This window comes from Cololabis saira, chromosome 5, assembly GCF_033807715.1.
Source record: "Cololabis saira isolate AMF1-May2022 chromosome 5, fColSai1.1, whole genome shotgun sequence".
In the NCBI taxonomy this organism is placed as follows: domain Eukaryota; kingdom Metazoa; phylum Chordata; class Actinopteri; order Beloniformes; family Belonidae; genus Cololabis; species Cololabis saira.
Genome location: NC_084591.1, coordinates 23,668,625 through 23,692,166, shown reverse-complemented (window position 1 = coordinate 23,692,166; position 23,542 = coordinate 23,668,625). Strand labels below are relative to the sequence as shown.

Genomic DNA, 23,542 nt, shown 5'->3' with positions numbered 1-23,542 from the left:
GCAGTATTTGATGAACCGCTACAGTGCTTACAACAAAGTTGTATTTAAGACATGCTGGATATAGTTTTTCTCTCATTGACCTCTATGTATACTCATTTTAGTAAAATGTAAAAAAAACAAAACAAAACAAAAAAAAAACATTTTATTTAATGCGACCACACGTTCCAACCTCGGAACCAATGTGCACATATTTTGTTGTAGGCGGTCGGACACAAAGTGGCACATGTACCCGCCGTTCCCTTGGCAACACTGGGTAGTATTTCCGACCACTAACGTCTCACTTCAGCAAACATAAGCAGCAACCAAGAACAAAGTAGGTAACTTCACCCACGAAACCAGTGATAACATGTTGAGAAGTGTGTAAATCCGCTCGCTTTCTTTCAACACTGCAGGTGTTTAGGACACGATAGCCGTTTTAGTAGCCGTGAGATCTTACTAAAGGCTGATTTATGGTTCTGCGTTACACCAACGCAGAGCCTACGCCGTAGGCTCTGCGTTGGTGTAACGCAGAACCACAAATCAGGCTTAACGTTCATGCTTCTCAACTACCAAGTTCACAAACTAACTGGATGCTGAGCGGGACGATGTTATAATTACATGTATATTTGTTTATTGAATGTAGACTTGTCTAGGGAGCTTACAAAAACAACCATAACATAATAACATTAAGGTGTGTCTCCGTCCAGCAGGTGTCGCAGCTGTGAGGAGAACATTGACATGGTTGATGAGGATGAAGAGGTCCTCGCAGCTTCCAGGTGAGCTGACCTGCTGCTGTCCAGCCCTGATGCTATGACTGGGGGCACCATGCTTTTACTTTACTTTCTTTCTTTATAATAAGTGAGGGAACTGCAACATAACTTTGTATTTATGTTTTGTATTGTTTCCTTTATCTTGTTTTTATGAAAAGGCACATTTTTTATCCTTTTGCTTGGTTTTAATATTTTAGTGTTTTTATCTACTGATGTTTTAACTTATCTTGATTCGTATCTTGGGGCCGTCCTTCTTGTTCTTTGTTCTTTTAGCCAAAGCACTGTTGTCACTTTATATTATCCTGTGTTGTTGAGTGTATGGTTTTAGATTGTATGAGGAGGCACTCACTGTGAACCAAATTTACCCAAGGGTTCTATCTGTCTATCTATCTATCTATCTATCTATCTATCTATCTATCTATCTATCTATCTATCTATCTATCTATCTATCTATCTATCTATCTATCTATCTATCTATCTATCTATCTATCTATCTATCTTCTTTACTTAAACATCACTGAAGCCTAAATTATGGTTCCGTGTTAAATCGACGCAGAGGCTACGGCGTACCCTACGGCGTATTTGTATGAATTACATTATCACACTTATTACAAAAATATTTTCCCCCTTTAGTACTTAATTTTTGCCTTTATAGCTGTAGTTCATATTTATTCAAAATATGAACTTCAGCTTACAGTGCATCTATTGTACTTTTTTCAAAATTACCACTTTACTTGCCAGCTTTGTGATCATTGACCTGGAAAAAAGAATATCTGTCATCATCTTCATAAGAGTCCTTAAAATCACTGCCAAATTTACAAATGCCATCAGGGACATACCCAGTAAGGCACATAAGGTCCATTAGTCTTACAATCAGAGCCACACGACTTTACAATAGTTTTCCCAAATAGCTGGTCTTACAGGTAATAATGACATATTTAAGTCTGGACATTGACCCCCTCTGTGGCTCTGATGACCAAACAGGCAGTTTCACAGTCATTTCCCTGAGTGTTTTAGTGCATTCGGTAAGCTCTTCTTGGTTGTTACTACACACTTCTAGATAATTAATCATTCAGAAACCGTCTTAAGCAAACAACACTATTCATCAGCACCCAATGTCTAAAGTGTTGTCCTCAACCCTGTAGGGTGACATTTAAAATGTAGGGGTTTGTGTATCAAAATATTGACAATATTCAAATGACTCATATTTAGAAAAACTACTTATAGTGTCTCTGATCACTTGTTTTTAGTTGAGCATTCAATAAATATATTCTTCATTTAAGTGGCCATGGAAAGCCATGTTGTTATGTTCCATATGTTTTTCTTCTTTTTTTGTTATTTCCAAATCCAAATCTAAACTTGCTTGCAAGCCATTCTTTTTGTCCACAATTAAAGTCTAAAGAAAGTAAAATGAATATAGAATATCAATATGGTGCTCTGTCTTCTTAATTTATCCTTTGAATAATCATTTTTAGTTATAACTATATAAAACAAGATTATAACACTTTGAACTCTGAAGCATAATTGTGTAATGCAAATCCATGATATGAAGTGTGAAGGTTAGGTAAAGTGATATATAGCTTGTTACTTGATCTTTTCAACAGCATATCTGTTTTAAAAGAAACTGATGGTGTGCATTGTATTAAATAGCAATCAGTTGTTTTATGATTCCAGTTTCTGCCTTCTTTCTCCAGGTCGTCAGCTGCAGACATGGCCTTCGATGACGCTATTGACTGTATAGCCAACATCATCCTTGGTAGGACAGTTAATAAAATGTTCTCCTGTTTGTCTTTGTGTTTGTAAAAGGAATGAAACACCTGGGCTTCAACAATTTTCTGTGACTTTAGTGAGATTAGTTTCAGGGGGTAGCTGTGAATCCAAGACTCGTAGGGGAAAAAAGACATTTGACAAAAGTTATGTCAATTTGTTTTTGTGTCCATGGTAAATAATTCATGACATAGACTGTTAAAAAAAGGTGTTGGCAATTAATGATAAAAGAATATGCAACATTTTCTATGTTTATTACTTTTATTTTAGACCCGGAGTTCGAGCAGTTTCATACGGGATTCATGGACAAACATTACATGGAGTTTGATGACTCTGAAGAGAACAAGCTCAGCTACACACAGATCTTTAATGAATATGTGAGTGGCTGGATATCTCACCCACGTCCATAAACATTCACACTCAGCTTCAGTTCTATGAGCCAAATAATGGAAATGTATCACAGCATGTCCTTTAAAGAAAGCAAAAACAACTTTACAGATGAACCCTGCCTCATGTCTGTCGCGTAGGTCGACCTTGTGGAGAAACACCTGGAGCAGCTTCTGATGGAGAGGATTCCCGGCTTCAACATGAACACATTCTTTGAGCTGTTTGTGTAAGTGATGACGACACTGTGCAAGCTGTTTCCCTCTGACAACACATACATCATTTTAGTTTGTGGCTCAAAAAGAAGTAATTAGTCATGATAAAATAACTTTTTTAAATAGCTTTAAAAAATGCTTTTGTTCATGCACTTCTTGCAAACAAGGAGTATTATACTGTGATGTACCACTAGGTGTCACACTGTAAATACAAAACGAGATGACACTGAGGGAGGTGGTCTGGTCCAGTACTTCTTTTTGCTTATTAACGTTCCTAATTAAGTTAAAAAACAAAAAACAACAACCCAGAAGTTTAAAAGACGGCTGTGGGTCCAATCCTCTAATTACTGAGCAAAAGATCTTTCTGCTTCTTTTGCATTTCCTTTATTGTTGGAATCATTTAACCATCATTCAGCAAATTCAATCCCACGTATCCTTGCAGTTCCAACAGTCTAAAGTTAAGCTCAATTTCTTTCATTTTGCCTTACTAACTGTGATTGGTAAAAACACATTTGATAACAGGATGTTTGAGAATGAGCAACCTTGACAACACAGTATCACTTTGTGGCTTTCTTTTTTCCTTATTTTAAATTATAAACTTTAGTGAAGTCATATGTTAAAAAATAAAACAAAGGAACAAAACCTAATATAAGATATACTCACTGATGAGCCTATTAGGTGTAACTTTTATTCAACCATGTTATTATTTCTTTTGATATTTGATCATGTTTTATCATTGATAGGGATTAGAGTTGGTGGAGAAGGGGATTGTTTTTACAGTTCAGAACTTTGTGTTGCATTTTATTTCATGAAACGTACTATATAAATAAAGTTCGATTTGATTTTTGATTAAAAACCAGACACTAATATCCAATCAGACAATCAAATGGCAATATCTCAGTGGTAAATGGTCTTTTTAAAGCATATCGAGGTTCTACAAAGCACTTTACATTTTGTTTCTCCTTCCTCACACCCAAACTCAATTCCCAGTAAGCACATTGGTATGAGCGTGAGGTTCAGTGTCCTGTCTAAGGCCACTGGTGTGTAACAGGTTAGTCATTAATCTACTAACCTTCCACTCAGTATGGTTGTTGGTGCCACCTTCCCGGTCTGAGTATTTCAGCTCCGCTGGGATTTATATGCAAAACCACATGTAGGGCTTACAGAGGAGGGTCTAAAATATAAAAATGATCTGTCCATAACTACCTTGTTGAAGCCAGAGGTCAGACGGGAATGACCAGACTGGTCCTAGATGATAGAACAGTAACATAGATAAACACTTTTACAACCAAGAAACACGCAGCCCGTCAAACCTTGAAGCAGATGGGGTACAGCAGCAGAATATCACACGGATCACTACTTTTGTCAGCTAAGAACCCAAGCCCGAGCTCTCCAAATTAGACATTTGAAGACTGGAACACCATTTCCTTGTCTGATGGCTGTTGAACATTCAGATGCTAGAGTCAGAATTCAGCATCAACATCAAGTAACTATGGATCCATGGTCTTGGCACAGTTTAGGTTCTTTAGTACCAACTGAGCAGTTTTTCTGACTGTGTCGATCCCTCGATGAGCACAGTCTACCTACTGGCTACTTCAGCTGGATAACGCGGTGTAGCGAAGCTCACATCATCTCAGTTTTCATGTACATGAAAATTATGTCCATCCATCCATCCATTGTCCACCGCATTATCCGAGTCCGGGTCGCGGGGGCAGCAGTCGGAGCAGGGATCCCCAGACTTCCCTCTCCCCGGACACCTCCTCCAGCTCTTCCGGGGGGACTCCAAGGCGTTCCCAGGCCAGCCGAGCGACGTAGTCACTCCAGCGTGTCCTGGGTCTTCCTCGGGGCCTCCTCCCGGTGGGACATGCCCGGAACACCTCACGAGGGAGGCGTCCAGGGGGCATCCTATACAGGTGCCCGAGCCACCTCAGCTGGCTCCTCTCGATGTGGAGGAGCAGCGGCTCTACTCCGAGCTCCTCCCGGGTGACAGAGCTCCTCACCCTATCTCTAAGGGAGCGCCCCGCCACCCTGCGGAGGAAACTCATTTCGGCCGCTTGTATCCGGGATCCCGTTCTTTCGGTCATGACCCAGAGTTCATGACCATAGGTGAGGGTGGGAACGTAGATCGACCGGTAAACTGAGAGCTTTGCCTTTCGGCTCAGCTCCCTCTTCACCACGACGGACCGATACAATGACCGCATTACTGCGGCCGCCGCACCGATCCGCCTGTCGATCTCGCGCTCCGTTCTCCCCTCACTCGTGAACAAGACCCCAAGATACTTGAACTCCTCCACCTGAGGCAGGAACTCTCCCCCGACCTGGAGGGTGCAAGCCACCTTTTTCCGGTCGAGAACCATGGCCTCAGACTTAGAGGTGCTGATTCTCATCCCAGCTGCTTCACACTCGGCTGCAAACCGCCCCAGTGCATGCTGAAGGTCCTGGCTCGAGGGAGCCAACAAGACCACATCATCTGCAAAAAGCAGAGATGAAATCAAGTGGCTCCCGAACCGTACCCCCTCCGGCCCCTGGCTGCGCCTAGAAATTCTGTCCATAAAAATAATGAACAGAACCGGTGACAAAGGGCAGCCCTGCCGGAGTCCAACATGCACTGGGAACAAGTCTGACTTACTGCCGGCAATGCGAACCAAGCTCCTGCTCCGGTCATACAGGGACCGTACAGCCCTCAGCAGAGGGCCTCCGACCCCATACTCTCGGAGCACCCCCCACAGGACGCCACGTGGGACACGGTCGAAAGCCTTCTCCAAGTCCACAAAACACATGTGGACTGGTTGGGCAAACTCCCATGCGCCCTCGAGCACCCTGCGGAGGGTGTAGAGCTGGTCCAGTGTTCCACGACCGGGACGAAAACCGCATTGTTCCTCTTGAATCCGAGGTTCGACTATCGGCCGAATTCTCCTCTCCAGCACCCTGGAATAGACTTTCCCCGGGAGGCTGAGGAGTGTGATTCCCCGGTAGTTGGAACACACCCTCCGGTCCCCCTTTTTGAAGAGAGGGACCACCACCCCGGTCTGCCAGTCCAGAGGCACTGTCCCCGACTGCCACGCGATGCTGCAGAGGCGTGTCAGCCACGACAGCCCCGCAACATCCAGAGACTTGAGGTACTCAGGGCGGATCTCATCCACCCCCGGTGCCTTGCCACTTCAAAGCCCCTTATGAAGCAAGAACCAGCAAGGAAGTGTACGTCGCCCGGACTGGCGTTACCGGGGCCCCACCCTGGAGCCAGGCCTGGGGTCGGGGCTCGCAGGCGAGCGTCTGGTGGCCGGGTCTTGGCTCACGGGACCCGGCCGGGCGCAGCCCGAAGGAGCGACGTGGGCCCGCCCTCCCGTAGGCCCACCACCCGCGGGAGAGTTCATAAGGGGAAGGTGCCGTGCGATTTGGGTGGCAGCCGTGGGCGGGGGCCCCGGCGACCCAATCCCCGGACGACGACTCTGGCTTTAGCGACATGGAATGTCACCTCGCTGGGGGGGAAAGAGCCTGAGCTTGTGCGGGAGGCTGAGAGGTACCGACTAGAGATAGTCGGGCTCACCTCCACGCACAGCCTGGGCTCTGGAACCCAACTCCTTGAGAGAGGTTGGACTCTCTTCCACTCTGGAGTTGCCCATGGTAAGAGGCGGCGAGCTGGTGTGGGCTTGCTAATAGCTCCCCAGCTCAGCCGCCATGTGTTGGAGTTCTCCCCACTTAGCGAGAGGGTCGCTTCCCTGCGCCTTCGGGTCGGGGATAGGTCTCTCACTGTCGTTTCGGCCTACGGGCCGAACGGCAGTGCAGAGTACCCGGCCTTCCGGGAGTCCCTGGGAGGGGTGCTGGAAAGTGCCCCAACTGGGGACTCCATCGTTCTGTTGGGGGACTTCAACGCTCACGTGGGCAGCGACAGTGTTACCTGGAGAGGTGTGATTGGGAGGAACGGCCTCCCCGATCTGAACCCGAGTGGTGTTTTGTTGTTGGACTTCTGTGCTAGCCACAGTCTGTCCATCACGAACACCATGTTCGAGCATAAGGGTGTCCATCAGTGCACGTGGCACCAGGACACCCTAGGCCGGAGGTCAATGATCGACTTTGTTGTCGTTTCATCTGACCTTCGGCCGTATGTCTTGGACACTCGGGTGAAGAGAGGGGCTGAGCTGTCAACTGATCACCACCTGGTGGTGAGTTGGATCCGCTGGCAGGGGAGGAAGCTGGTCAGACCTGGAAGACCCAAGCGTATCGTGAGGGTCTGCTGGGAACGTCTGGCAGATTCCCCTGTCAGGGAGGTCTTCAACTCCCACCTCCGGGAGAGCTTTGACCGGATTCCGAGGGAGGCCGGAGACATTGAGTCCGAATGGACCATGTTCTCCACTTCCATTGTTGACGCGGCCGTCCAGAGCTGCGGCCGTAAGGTCTCCGGCGCCTGTCGCGGCGGCAATCCCCGAACCCGGTGGTGGACACCGGAAGTAAGGGATGCCGTCAAGCTGAAGAAGGAGTCCTACCGAGCCTGGCTAGCTCGGCGGACTCCCGAGGCAGCTGACGGGTACCGGCAGGCCAAGCGGACTGCGGCCCGGGCGGTCGCGGAAGCAAAAACTCGGGTCTGGGAAAAGTTCGGGGAGGCCATGGAGGAGGACTACCGGTCGGCCTCGAGGAAATTCTGGCAAACCATCCGGCGCCTCAGGAGGGGGAAGCAGTGCTCCACCAACACTGTTTACAGTGGAGGAGGGGAGCTGTTGACCTCGACTGGGGACATCGTCGGGCGGTGGAAGGAGTACTTCGAGGATCTCCTCAATCCCGCTGACACGCCTTCCGTCGAGGAAGCAGAGGCTAGGACTCAGAGGTTGATTCATTCATGAAAATTATGTAATTGTACTAAAATGACCCCAACAGTCAGCAGACATCCGTGTATCAATCCTGTCAAGGTTTTCTAAGATCTCTGCGGAATGTTTCCAGCACTTTGTTGAATCTGCACCATAAAGAATAAAAGCAGCTCGAAAGGCAAAACAGGGTCCAACCCAGTTCTTGCAACATGTACCAAATCATACGGCAAGCACGAGTACATGAGCTAGCGTCCAGGAACAGCATGATCAAAATGTACCTTTTTCGTCCAGTATTTTTGAGGCTCTATTTACCCAGTGACTTATTTATAACTGCAGTTATATCCTTGTTGCAGCGTGGTTGTCTTTTCCTGGAAAATGGTCCTGCCTTTTTTTCCTTTTTGAATGTTCAATCCAACTCTTCTTTCTCTGCAGGCAGCACAAAGAGGAAGTACCAGGTGACATCTTTGACATGTTGTTGACATTCACAGACTTCCTGGCCTTTAAAGCGATGTTTCTAGAGTACAGAGCGGTGAGTAATGTGTGAACTGAGAATTATATTTTAATATTGTGTTAATGACAACTTTGTGATTTCTTCCACTTTTGGTAAACTTTGCTCTTTAAGTTAATTTATTTATTGCTGTATACTTTATTTATTGCCTGTGATTGGGCTCAGGTGAATCTTGACTGCCTGGATAATTGATGTCAAAATAAATGTTTTAATATTTGTATTTACGTGCAGTTTTAACACAGATTTCTGAACTTAAATTTTGTAATTGTTAAAAGATTTTAAGACCCTTTTGGGTTTTTATAAAAAATGGTTTTAATTTTTCAATCTTATCTTAAAAGAGATTTAGCTTTGTTTTCCCCATCAATCTACACACATTTCTCTACATTCATGAAGATAAACATATTTAGCTCTGCAGGCAGGTAACTTCATGTGTTAGATGGAGGTTCAATATCGCATGTTGGGCATTTGCCAGTCTTTCAATACATTAGAAACCAAAAAAATGATCATATCAAACACAAATTTGATTGTTTGTTTCCTAACTGAATACTAAAATGGTGATAGGAATGTTTTACTGAGACAGTCGGCTCAATAGATAAAATGATGAATGAAGCAAAATATAGAATTACAATCCTGAGCCAATCTGCCAACTCCAGACGGCCATTACTGCCAGAAGTGATATAACAAAATGCTAAATGAAGGGATTGAATATTTATGTAATACTAATGTGGGCATGTGTGATACTTTATGCTAATTCAACCTGCATTAATCTGTATTTCTAGGAAAAGGAGGGAAGAAATCTGGACCTAAGTCAGGGGCTGGTGGTCACATCTCTGACCCCTGCTAGCCTCAAACACACTGGCTCCTCTGAATGACAGTGATGCTGAAACACTTGAACTGCTTCTTTCCTCACATGCAGATGTGAGGCTCTGTGTCCACGATGCATTCATTTCAGTATCCACACCTCATAAATCTACTCTTTGCACAAATTTCCCTTAGTGGCTGATTCCTTTGGTTTGTGTTGTTGGGAGGGATCCAAAAACCTCTCTGTAGTTAAAAGATTACTACAGCTGTATCACTTTAATCGTATGATTCAAGTTTCTTAAACTGGAACAGTAATTGTTTACAGACTAGTAGTAGCCTCGAATTTACAATCAATGATTCACAAATCTTATTCACACATATACTGTTAAGACCGTGATGTGTCCTGCCAGTTTGGTGCTTGGAGAAGAGAAGGCGTCGACAAATTCCTCGGAAGTATCATGACATGATTGTAATTCTTCCATTATTGTTTCAGAGAATAATGTTTTCGAAATAATATATGTTTAATGGAAATTTGAATTATTGTGACAGTTAATAAGTGATGCTTGTGGAAGTATTTTTAATGCTGTGTATGCGTGTGTGTGTGAGTAGTTTTCAGTAGTTCAGTGTCAAGTGTTTTTTACCTACAAAATGACAGTTCTACTGATATTGTTACATCCCTGGATACCTTCTTTTGTTCTACTTGTTTGTATAAACCATCCATCCATCCATCCATCCATCCATCCTCCACCGCTTATCCGTTCCCGGGTCCCGGGGCAGCAGTCTCAGCAGGGATGCCCAGACTTCCTTCACCCCAGACACTTCCTCCAGCTCCTCCGAGGGGAGTCCGAGGCGTTCCCAGGCCAGCCGAGAGACATAGTCTCCCCAGCGTGTCCTGGGTCTTCCCCGGGGTCTCCTCCCGGTGGGACATGCCTGGAACACCTCCCTAGGGAGGAGGGACATGCCTGGAACACCTCCCTAGGGAGGAGGGACATGCCTGGAACACCTCCCTAGGGAGGCGTCCAGGAAGATCCGGTACAGATGTCCAAGCCACCTCAGCTGACTCCTCTCAATGTGAAGGAGCAGCGGCTCGACTCTGAGCTCCTCCCGGGTGACCAAACTCCTCACCCTATCTCTAAGGGAGCGCCCAGCCACCCTGCAGAGGAAACTCATCTCGGCCGCTTGTATCCGCGATCTTATCCTGTCAGTCACTACACAAAGTTCATGACCATAGGTGAGGGTAGGAGTGTAGATTAACTGGTAAATCGAGAGCTTTGCCCGAAACTGCGACGTGGGCCCGCCTTCCCGTAGGCCCACCACCCGCAGGAAGGACCATGTCAGGCTGGTGCCATGTGGTCTGAGTAGCAGTCATGGCGGGATGCCTCGACGACCCAATTCCTGGACCAAAACCCTTGCAGTTTGTATAAACATTTTTTTTTTTAAATAAAACCGATAAAGACTAGGTTGAAACGTCTCTGAACTTTATTAGAAATGCACGGTAGAGTCCTTGCATTTATCCTTTATATCAAATTCATGATACAAAAAGAGAAATATTTTTTTAATAAAGGCACATTACAGTAAAACTGGAGCTGAGCAGTATTTAGTAAATCCACTAATGAATATATATATATATATATATATATATATATATATATATATATATATATATATATATATATATAATGCAAACTTGTTATTCCTGTGATGGAGTGGTATCTGTCTGGGAGAAAGGGGAACATATGAAGACCATGTCAAGAAATATATTTATCATAAACTGCTGAGGAGGTAACATGTCATACAAACAAAAAGTACAGAATAAACATCGAATGATTGTGTTTCATAATTTTCTCTGATTTGGTGGATAGATGTCCACTTGAGAAAAGTTCAACATTCAAGTTTTCAATATTGACTTTAGTGAAATTTGAGAGACGTGCTGCTCCTCTCAGGATTTAGATGAACAAGTGTCTCATTTCCTGGTGCGCATGTGATGTTTATAGCAGACTAAACAATAACACAACCCTTCTAACCAGTGTCCAGTGACTTAATGCCCCTTAGAAACTGTAGTATACACTTAAATTATTACTTCATTATTTGAAGGAACTTACACTAAAGGAGTACCTACTAATTTGGGAAAATATCAAAATATGATCTCGCAACAAGTTTAAGGGATACACCAAAATTTGGAATTAGCTTGCTGACCATTAAGTCCAGAGTTTGATACTTGTGCTTTTCTTTTCTCTGTTCATCCAATAACCCCTGAATAACCCTAATGTTTTTATTTCCATGTTGTGACTCATTCATTTGCTTTGTTTAGACATAACTGTTAAACGAGAGAAAAAATCTTATGAACATTTAATTAACTTTATTTGGCAAAGCAGCACTTCTTGGGCAGGTGCATTTGCTCCGGAGTTGGTGGCAAATAACTGTTCCCAAAATGTTGGGATATCCCTTTAATTGTGAATATTTGTACCTTTCTAGTGATCAGCAACCAGTTAGCCTCACCAAAGACTAGACTGGGCACCCCTCATTGATCTAATCTGCACAAAAGGCAAAGAACAAAACATGTTGCAGTGTTTCCAAGTTTTCCTTGGCAGGGAAGACTCCAGGGAGTAACAGCAACTGGGCCACACATTAAAACAGTCCAGCACACAAACTCTAGTAGGACATCAAACTTACAATTCTGCATTAAGATGCAACTTTAAAAGCTTTAGATGTGCCTTTTAAGAGAGGTTTTGTTAACTCTTCTGGTCAATCACCATGCTGTGCAAAGCAAAGTGGCTCCATAGACATGAACAAATCTTTAAAAAACTGTGAATTTTGGGAAACTGCCATAACTCTTACTTAGAATTATGAATGCAGGCTTCCTGTATTCTTATGGTGCTATTAGGAATAACAAACAGGAGGACATTTCTGGAACGGGCTTCACCTTGTTAATACTGGAGTTCAGCTGAAATCAGGTTTGGGTTAGTGGTTATAGTTAAAGGAGACTGTGTAAAAAGTCACATTAAACACTGAAATGTTGCTCCCAGAGCAGCATCACGGGCTACGCTGGGTCCTAGGCCGGCACTGTGCTGGTCGCAGCATTCCCTCCATCATCCCTCCAGTCCAAGTAAGAGAAGAAAGTGCTGGCGCCGTACAGCAGGGTCACCACAGCGCCAAAGAACTGGATGGACAGAGAGACGGGAACACAAGTGAAATGGGGGGTAGGAGAACTGCCACTTTCATCACTTCAGTAGCCAGACACATCTGTGACTTTATTCACAGATGTTTCTGTGTTTGTAACCACCCAGATTCCAGGAGCTTGTGATTTCACTGTCCTAACAATCAACTACTAGGACTTTATCGCCAGTGTAAAAATGTTAATGTATCTCAATTTGTGTGCCTCAGAGGCAGTAAAATGTAACTGATAAGAGTTTGTGATATGAAGTAGGCCAAGCTTGGTGTGTGCGCATGTATGTAGTCACATGGTATATATTACTGTAGCTATACACTACGATAGACTTTAACCTACTCAAAAGACTATAAACCACTCTGGTAATCTCTAAGTTTTCCATCTTATGTCCAACACCCACTTGACTGTTTCTGTCCTGAACTCTGGTGTGTGTATCTGTCATTATACGCCCTCTGGTGTGATGAGTGATCTGGTTGGGGACAGAAGTCCTCATGGGAACGGAGGCCAACCCTAAAGAGGCCAGATGTCGTGTTTGAGATGTGAGAGGAGTTCGGGTTATGAACTGCCATCCGTGAAGGTTAGGGTTCATTAATTGGAAATAAGTACAATGTCCAAATAATGATATATGCACAAGCTTTTGTTTGCGTATGAGTCTAAAATTGATTAAACACAGATTAGCTTGATCAACAGTAGAGAAGAGTGACTTACAGACATTTGAACTGTTATCTTACTTGTCCTCGGCTTCATATATTCATATTTATGCTCTATGCGTCTTTTTTACCATAATAAACAAACATGCCAAACAGCAGTGGCATTGAGATGATGTGATAGAAGAGATGGTTGAAAGATTCTTCCATCCATGATTGTTTTCTGGTGACCAGAACACTGTTTCACCATGAAAGGTGAAAGACAGAGAGCTCCTCATCTGAGAGTTTCTTATATATTCAGCCTCTTTATTCAATTTTGGTTAAGTTAGTGTGAGTGGTGCTCGTGTCTTACAGCAGCGGCTCCTATATGTCCGAAGAAATAACCGAAGTACTTCACAGTTGCAGCATTGGCCAAGAAAGCTGTGAGATACAGCAATGCAGCAACACCGTTATACACCATCATCTAGAAACAGGGGGGAAACAGACTCAATTACTCAGTCCACAGCTGCTTCCAAGAAGAACTGCAGTCACATCAAACACCAACGTTGCAGCAGCGTGTGCAGGAATATTTTGTGTCATTCACAGTGGCAAAGAAACTTTATTTGGAGTTATGAGTTGTCTTTAGCAACAGTTCGGTCAGGTTTTCAGTCAGAAACTGCCAGTCAGAGCTACTTGACTAAAATCCAGAAGTCATCACCATGGAAACCTCTGAGTGGCAGTCAGGATTCATAGCTGATGAGCAGCTTCTCTTTTGTACGGTCAATTTTAGACACAGATCTCACAGTATCTCCAGCAATACCTCATTCTAGTTATACAGGCTATTTACATTTTTAAATTTTTATTTTAATTTGACTGAACTTCGAATAATTCTTTGTTCCTGGCAGTAAATATTTTAGTTCAAATCTGTGTTGCCTTCTTCCTGTTTGTGCAGCATTTTTCAAAACCGTAATAAAAATGAGTCCAATCACAAAAACATTTTTACTTTCATGTAAATCAGGGATATTTCATCTGACAGTATCACAATCAGAAGAGATTCCTCTCTCCCCCTCGTCCCTACCGTCAGCGGCCAGGGGATGACGGCCAGCTGTCGATGGACGCTGAACAGGATCAGAAAGAAGACGACGGTGGTGATGAGCCACAGAGTGACGGCCACAAACATCACCCAGCCGTACGCTGGCACAACCGTGTAAGGTGTGCTGGCAATCAGAGCCCAGTGGAGCAAACCCAGGACCTAAAGAACAGAAACAAGACACACCAACCAAGAACAGTGAGACCACGTGGGGCAGTCAGCTGAGACAAGGTTTAACAATTCAAAGTGCTTTACATAAAAAGATTAGACGTACCTTTAAAAAGGAATACAATTTAACACATTAAAAACAGATACGAGCATAAACAATTATATGGAAACTGTTTGATCCTGTTTACCTCAAAGCTGCTCTGTAATGAACTTGTTAATGTAATGTGTGTTAACTTGTGAATTAATCTGCAGAAAAGCTCAGATAACTGCAGTTGTGGGGTGTATCGGTGATGGACAAGAGACCGAGTACAGAGAACCGGTGGACCGTTTTGTGGCACGGTGTGGGAACAATCATTTCATCTGGAGTGGGAAGAAGACAAATGAGATGATTGTGGATTTTAGGAGGACCAAGAAACGTTAAACAGTGTGAGTGAGATGAGTGAGATGAAGTGGACATGATGGAGGAGTATAGATCCCTTGCTGTTTGTCTCCACAGCAGACTGGACTGGAGATGCAACAGTCAAATATATGTATTTATTTCTTTGAAAGTCCTCCAGCGTGGACGAGACTCATTATAACTGGGAATAATAGAAATATGCTTGATTTTCTAACTTAGTCTTACTGTTCTATGAAATACCTGGATCATTCAATTTTTTCATATTTACAGTTCACTTTGGATAACGTTTTAATTTAATGTACAAGTGTAAATAATTCAATTTTCTAAAATTCGGGACAGATGGTGAAGATCATTGTGCCTTTTTTGTATGTATATCCAAATGGATGAATAGGGCCCACACTGTCCTCTAAATCATTCATTTTTATTGTTCATGAAACCTCACCATCAAGAAATCAAGCCAGAAAAGCCACTCAGGGCAACACAAAGCTTCTCTCTGGTCCTCCATTCATGTCTCTGCTTCTGTCCCTTGGGAACAGACATGAAGACCAGAGGCCATTATGCATGCAGCGGTCATGTTTCACTTATTACACGCCTAATACAGACACTGACACACACACATGCACAGTGGACATCTCAAAGATGACGTTTACAAAGCTCCTGTCTTAATAATGAGGGCCTGTTCTGAACTAAAGGGACAGCAAATAAGATTTACGGCTGGTTAAAAGAGTTAAAATGATTCTATGAACAAATTATTATCACACAACACAGTACACAAGGGGTTTAATAACTGTCACAGGCAGGACTTGGCATTGTTTAGAGTAAACACAGTCCAGTTGAAGGAATGGGGCGAAATGCTGAAGCTTCGGGGGAAAACTTTGTTCTGGAGCAAATGTACTTCTGTTTACATGTTGTGCAGGTGGATTTTATAATGTGGCATGGAGAGCAGATTGTTAATCAATATTGCATAACTGGGCAGAGGACTGAAACAGGAGACTGATCGCTGCTGCTGTTGAAGTTCAAAAAGAAAAAACAGACTTCTGTTGCCAAACACGAGACGAGCAACATACTGACAATATGTATATATATATATATATATATATATATATATATATATATATATATATAGGGGAGTTTTTACCTGCCATTGTTTATGTAATAATTGCTCGGGGGTCATGTTCTGGGTATGGGTCTCTGGAAAGCGTCTAGAGACAACTTTTGTTGTATTAGACGCTATATAAATAAAATTGAATTGAATTGAATATATATATATATATATATATATATATATATATATATATATATATATATATATACCGTATATATATATATATACCGTATATATATATATATATATATATATACCGTATATATATATATATATATATATATATATATATATATATATATATACCGTATATATATATATATATATATATATATATATATATAGGATAAAGGATTACAAAAATTATTTCATTTTGCTAAATGCTACAATAATGAGAGAGAATTTCTTAGAGAATTTTATATTGCTTTCAAAAGTTTACATACGGTACACAAAAAGTACTATGTCTTTAAATAACGTGGGGAAGCTCAGATGATGATGTCATGGGTTTGGAAGCTCCTGAGAAGTTAACTGACAACATGTGAGTTAATTGAAGGCACACCCGAGGATGTATTTTAAGGCCACACCTCAAGCACTCTGCTTCCTTGTTTGAATTAAAGAAATCAGCCAAAAAAATTCGGGGAGAGAATTGTGGAGCTCCACAAGTCTGATTCATCCATGGGTGCAATTTCCAGATGTTTGAAGGTGCCACGTTCATCTGTTCAAAACAATTATATGCACGTATAAACATCATGGGAATGTCCAGCCATCACACCACTCAGTAAGGAGACAGGCTCTGTGTCCCCGAGATGAACGTGTTTTGGTCTGAAATGTGCAAATCCACCCCAGAACCAAAGCTAAAGACCGTGTGAAGCTGCTGCATGAAGCTGGTAAGAAAGAGTCATTATCCACAGTGAAACAAGTCCTGCACTGACATGGGCTGAAAGGCCACTCAGCGTGAAAGAAGCCATTACTCCTGAAGAAACATAAAAAAGCCAAATTACAGTTTCTGAACGCACAACACGTGGAACCTGGAGGTGAATGGGCTACAGCGGCAGAAAACCATACTCCTGTCAGCTAAGAACAGGAAACTGAGGCTACAATTGACACAGTCACCAAAACTAGACAACAGAAGATGGAAAAATGTTGCCTGGTCTGATGAGCCTCCATTTCTGCTGCGACATTCGGATGGTAGCGTCAGAATTTGGCATCAACAATATGAAAGCCAGGGTCAAAACGAGGTCATAAAGATTTATCTCAGACTGGTTTCTTGAACATGACAATGAGTTCACTACTCAAATGGCCTCCACAGTCACCAGATCTCTGTTCGCTGGAATATCTTTGGTATGTGGTGGAACGGGAGATTTGCATCATGGATGTGCAGTTGACAAATCTGCAGCACCTGCGTGATGCTATCATGCCAACATGGACCAAACTCTCTGAGGAATGTTTCCAGCACCTTGTTGAATCTAAGCCACAAAGGATTAAGGCAGTTCGGAAGGCAAAAGAGGGTCCAACCCGGTACTAGCAAGGTGTACCTAATAAAGTGACCGGTGAGTGTATATATATATATATATATATATATATATATATATATATATATATATATATATATATATATATATATATATATATATATATATATTATAAAACTCACTGAAGTTACAGATAGACATTATGTTTCTTTGTTTGCTGCCTTTGTTTCCTCTTGTTGGGGCAAAGGCTTGATTTAAACTGACTATACTTCAGTCTTTGTCTCCATGTTTCAATAATCTTATCACCAAATAAATGTCAAACACCAGGAAACGTGTACTTGCCACTGTAGTACAATGTGTAGTACAGCATGCAGATTATTCGAGTTACATTAGTCAGCTTCCCAAGGGAATGAGACCAAATCAATAGTAGTGTTTGCTCTGTCACACCTCCGCTTTGCAGTTTATTCTTTAAATAGTTTGGTGCAACAATGAAGTGGACTTTAATCTGAAACACCTTCCTCTTCAGTATTAAACATATTAAATACCTACTGTATGTGTATGAAAGCATTTGTCAGTGTGAAGTGTGATTGGTTTCACATGTATATAACAAACAAATAAACATTATATGTTATACAACACAATAAGAACATAACAGTATGTGTGACAAATTTTCATTTTTAGTGTGGTATTTGAAAAAGCTGAAATGTGTACACATGTTACTTCAGACTAATGTCCCTCACAGCCCTTCATATCAAAATCAAAGAGTTTATGGTTTTTCTTTTGTGGTTAGCACCTGAAGCTATTTAAATTCTCTAACTTTATTTTACTACTGCGAGTCAATGTTCACTTCTTATTAACCTTTGAACAATGCAGGTCCCATTTGTTTCTGCTCCACCATAACAAATTAACAGTTAACTCCATCAACCAGTCTTGCTGTTGCCCTGAAAACTAAATAAAGCTACAACTTGAAGAGCTTCTGTGTAGTCGTATATCTATCCTACCATGGACTAGCAGCCCATGGTAGCAGTGGTGAGGCCCAGCAGCATTGCTACAACCACAAATAAGCTACAAGTCACATAGGAGAATTTGGTTATCTAAGAGTGCCTGGGATAGTTATTAACTTTGTGTAGATTTTTCAGGAACTTAAGGTTGTGTAATAATACAGCTGGTTTCACTATAAAATGGCAGAGATTAGAAATAGGTATTATGGAAGGATGTATAATTCCCTTGTTGGCATCCACAATGGCAATGGAAATAATCATCAGAGCTTCCAAATGGGTAGTTGGTGAATAGAGACGGCAGAATGGGATACAGCTCCCACCAGTTAGAGCTTACAGGGATGATTGGTCACTTGAAACTACAACAGAGAGACTGCTGGAACTTCAGGTGGGCTAGCATGACGTTAAAGCTTCGGAAGTCCCGGAGCATCTCAATATGTAGGGGGAAATTAAAGTATAGCCTATGAAGTTTTTCATTGATGAGGAGGAAATGCAAACAGTTAGTGGAAAGTCATTGAAGAGTTTAGGTAGATGATACAGTGTGTAGGAAGAATGTTGCTGAAAGACTGGGTAGAATAGACTAGTCAGGTCTTCCAGGAAAGTTGTGGTGTTTGCAGTTTGGCTTATTCCCTAGGTTGATGTGGCCATTTTCAATGTGTCAAATTTCAATGTCCACCGCGGAGAGAATGGAAAGGGTAGTTGACTCCTATTTAAGGAAGTGGTTAGATGTTCCTATGTGTCCAAGTAGTGTAGCATTGTATGGGTAATGATTATTGCAGCTACCAATATCTAGTTTAACAGAGGAGTTTAAGTATTCCAACATCAGTACAAAGTTGTTTATAGCTGGGGATAAGGATGCATTAGTTAGGGAGGTGGTTCCAAATCCAATCAAGCGGAGGAAATGGAACCCAAATCTGGCAGCTCAGGACACAGAAGCACCTCGTAGGCATGCAGAGATTGTAGGTAAGTCTTAGTTTCCCCAGTTGGGGTTTGGCTCAAGCAAACTGATGTGGAACATTTCTGATGGGGGCTACATACTACATACATACTACCAACCCACCGGAAACTAAAGCTCTGGATAAACGGGAGGCCCATCATGCTCCTGGTGTTCAGGTACTGCAACGTTAAAACATATCTTGTCAGGCTGTAAAATTAGCTTGTCACAAGGCAAATACATGCAGCGACACAATCAGTTGAAAAACTTGGCTACAGCTATTAAAAACCGACGTAAGCAGGATTTAGCAGGTGTTAAGAGAATTTGTATGTGGGTGGCAGAAATGTGTAGGGGACAACACAGTTAGGCGGAAGTTTGGTTGTTCAGAAGCTGCTAGTGACTGAGAAATGCAGGTAGATTTAGATAGAAAGCTATTTGTTCCTCAGGAAATAGTTTAGTTTAAGACCTGCTATAGTTTTATATTCAGTTAGTAAGCAAATTGTTTACTTTATTGAGCTGACAGTTTTCCTGGGAAGATTCATTAGAGGAGCCATATGAGAGGAGAAAACTTAGATATGCAGAATTAGGGGCAGAACCTGAGCATTGAGGAAGGAAATTTGGAGAGGGGTTAGGGTTAGGGTTTTGGCAGCCATTGTGAATGTAAGTTAATGGAGGATATTGTGGGGGTTTTGTAGGTAGATGATGGAGTTTGTTGTGTTGGTGGGTAGCAGTGAGAGCTGGCATTAGGTGAGTGACTCTGGGATGCCAGAAATCACTGTTTAGGCTTCTGGAGGGGCCATGGGACTAACTAAATGAAATACTGGCATTAGGAGGTTCCTACCTGAAGACCCCCGAGACATTTCTGTTAATGCTGCTCACCGGTATATAGTCAAGCCATTACTGAGTACTAATCCTTTTTGGAGTGCAAGTTTCTTGTATTTATTTCATTTTAACTTGGAAAAGTTACTTTCCAATGTTGTTCATTTGCACTGAAACAACTTTTGTGCAAAATGTGTTGATCCTGTTTAGACTGACTACTAAAAACACTCATATATGTACATGTTGGAGTTGAAAAGATGTCATCCGTGTTTTGAAACATGCTCAGTTTGGTTTATCATCTTTGAGAGTTGCAGTAGATAAAACAGGTAACAGTTTTCTTATTTCTTGTCTTGAGATTAAACTTCCAAAAGTTGAAGTCTACATATGTGAATTTACTAGTGCACAAACTCATAAACCAAAGAGAGACGAGAGTCACGTGGTAGGTACACAGAGTGAACATTAATAACAGGAGGAGCCTCAAGGGGACAAAGATCTCCTCAACTTTCGGTCATTCAGCCTGTCACATGTGCTCTGTGTGGGCAGAAAGTTCAGCAAATACATCGTATATCCTGATCCCTTATGTCCTGTCCTCTTCCCTCTTTCATTCATCAAATGCACACAATCAGAAATCCTTAATGGTTCTATTTTAAGACCTCACCTCTGAGCCATTTACTGACATGTATGGTTACATATTAAGAATGTGGCTATCCAAATAGGTAGGTAATACTTCATAAACTGTAGTTTCCTTTTAAATTCATCTTCTCTTTAGTTCCTCATCTTTCTAAAAACCATATAATTGCTGCAATTCTTTGAGAAAAATACGGTATTAAGACAAACTTGGAGATGATAATTTCTATCAGCAAAATATAATTCTAATGAACATGGTCAAGAGTTTTAGGGGGGTTTATTACTGTAGGTTTACTATATTTAATACTTAAAAACACTCAGTTTCTCACAGGTTTCTACTTTGCCTCCGTCGATCGATATCAAATATATATCACAGCGCTTGGTGTTCAATGCAAGGAAGTATTTCTTTATGGATGAGTGCATGGTAGCATTGCTAATGTTGCTAACAACAACTTCTTCCTGCCATGGAGGAGAATTACTTTCTCTACTTTCTAATAGCCTACACTCATAGACTAGATTCAAAGCCTACATTCATAGCCTACACCCCATTACACAACTTTAACACACAGAGAAGTTCATTTGTCTAAAGATACTGATATTTATTTTTTGTTGTGCTAGCTAACGCTGGATGTTCCCATTGGAATAAATTAACTAAGGGGCATGTGTGTTTTATTTATTTTTTTGTTATTAGGCCTATTATTATTTTTCCTTATCCTACTCCTTGTAAATATTTATTGACCTATTGCACATGATTGGGACTTCAGCTGCTGGAAACCCTGAGTCAATAATTCACTGATAAGTTGTGGTACTGGGAGCTGTTCACTGAATTGCCTGTAAGGACAACGTTTTCTGAATCTGAATCTGAATCTGAATATCACATGTCAACTGAAGCTAGTGGAAATTATGTGTCAGATATCCTCACATACATCTAGGCCACTTACTCGCAGTACTTTCAACGCTAGACTTTTGAAAATATATTCTGCCTTTTTTATAATATTTGTAGGCTGTTCACATAGATATGTAAACATCCCTAAGGCAAAACTGCCTTATTTTTTTGTGCCCTGTTTCACATTGGGAAGTAACAGAGGAGAAAAAAGGAAACACAAGATAAAGTGACATTTGTCAAACAAGTTTGAATCAAACTGTTGTTGACTGAGTGGAACCTGAGAGTACTGCTTAAAAGTTAGTTTTCCTTTTTAATCATATCATGTACCCGTGCATTTAGATAGGCTACCCCTACAAGCTACACTTTTTTTTCAAACCTTTAAACTTAACAGTTGAGTATTTGTCATCTTATATGGAAAAGTAATAAAATTGGACGTGTGACTTCGAGGTCTGAGGAGTGAATCCAATTATGAAGTGCCTTGAAACTGATTCTTCGTATAATAGTCAGCGGGAGGCAAGTGTCCTGCTGTGAGATTGTGCAGAAGTTGTTGCTATTGGTATTCATAGGCATCAACTGCATGTTGATGTCTATTATGTTTCCATAATGATTTATTTCTCACATGTACCTTCACATAATACTAACAGAATCTTCAGTTTGTCATAAATCGGAGTGTCATAAAAATACAATAACCCTCATCTACTTTCTTTTCATTGTCACACCTTCCTGATTGTCCTGATTGACACTGAGCAAAGTGACAAAGCTCTGGTCCAAGGACATGAACGAAAAAAAGGGAAAAGTAATACTCGCAACGTCAGCTGCACAACATGTTAATCCTTTGTATTGATTCATGTTATTTGAACAATGAAGATATAACAGAATAGAAAAATAAAGGTAAACCCATTTTATAAATAAATGTGGTCCATGTCTTTACTTCCTCAGGTTCCAAGTCCAGGAATTCGTAAAGTCTCTTGTATTTACTCCTCGAGCTGGAAATAAAGATTATGATATGCTTTGCTCATAAACGGGACGAAGCAGAGTCAACAGTTACAACTCTACCAAGAGAATAAGTGTGAGACATCTGCTCATTTCTTAGAGATCTGACCAAACTCATAAATATGCTAACATGGTCATCTGTTTCCAGAACTTTCTGGTTATTTAATTAATTTGTTAAAAAATCTATGAAAGTGCAGAACAATAAACAAAAGATGTGCTACATGAGTAGAGATATAAGTGTGAGCAGTCGGTGTCGTACATACTATTTCAGCCATCGTGAGGATAGCTGGGATGCTTCGAACAAAGGACATGTCCATCTTGGTGGTGACATTAGCAGCCAAACTTCGGAGGCTGTTTCCCCTTTGCTGGGAGCTCTGGGAGTTGGGGGCGCTGGTCTCCGTAGTAACCTTGGACGGGAAATCTGCCATGATCCAACAGCTTATCTGGAGATGGGTATCCCAGAAACAGCCACACTAACAAACTCTTCAAGCTTTCAGTCTGAGATTAACAGATGGGAAGTCTTCCTTCACCAACAGTTTTCACGCTTTAGATGATACTGGAATTGAATAAAATCCATACATCAGCTGATGACAATAGCAAACAAAATCTTCTCATTAAAATCTTTATGCTTAAAGTAAAAAATGGACGGTCTTGATGTGTTAAAAAAAGTCCAAAGTGTGAATGAGGAAGCCTTCAGTTAAACCTCAGATATCCATCCGTAAGTCCGTCCACCTGCGCTGACAGGTGTCCAATGGTGGCGTTGTGCTAGTCTCTCTTTCCTTCACACACCCACAGCAACATATCAAATGTTTCATCATCTTCTCTCATATCTGCTTGGGGCTTTTTCTCTTTTAACATCTCTTATCTCTCTCTGGCACCTCCCATATGGCTCTCAGAGGCCACTTGCCTGCGTGACTCATTAATAGATTGGAGAACTGGGAAAAGGAAGAAGAAATGTACACAAATAATACATGCACGGACACAAGCAAGCACGCACACACACATGCACAAAGACAAACACAAAACTTAGTA

The 23,542-nt window shown here is 41.8% G+C and overlaps 2 protein-coding genes across 2 annotated transcripts; one reads left to right on the top strand and one right to left on the bottom strand.

Moving 5' to 3' along the window:
* The first annotated feature begins 265 nt into the window (after nucleotides 1–265).
* arl2bp (ADP-ribosylation factor-like 2 binding protein) lies at nucleotides 266–10,667 on the top strand. The gene is made up of 7 exons (XM_061721299.1): nucleotides 266–313; nucleotides 690–755; nucleotides 2,444–2,505; nucleotides 2,787–2,893; nucleotides 3,044–3,129; nucleotides 8,350–8,446; nucleotides 9,205–10,667. Exons 2-7 carry the CDS (start codon nucleotides 718–720, stop codon nucleotides 9,295–9,297), a joined length of 483 nt encoding a protein of 160 aa, XP_061577283.1. The 5' UTR covers nucleotides 266–313; nucleotides 690–717; the 3' UTR covers nucleotides 9,298–10,667.
* A 20-nt stretch (nucleotides 10,668–10,687) lies between these two features.
* pllp (plasmolipin) lies at nucleotides 10,688–23,335 on the bottom strand. Its single transcript, XM_061721298.1, has 4 exons — nucleotides 22,774–23,335; nucleotides 14,100–14,273; nucleotides 13,395–13,505; nucleotides 10,688–12,386 (listed from the first exon to the last, which is right to left on the bottom strand). Exons 1-4 carry the CDS (start codon nucleotides 22,936–22,938, stop codon nucleotides 12,279–12,281), a joined length of 558 nt encoding a protein of 185 aa, XP_061577282.1. The 5' UTR covers nucleotides 22,939–23,335; the 3' UTR covers nucleotides 10,688–12,278.
* Nucleotides 23,336–23,542: the final 207 nt, after the last annotated feature.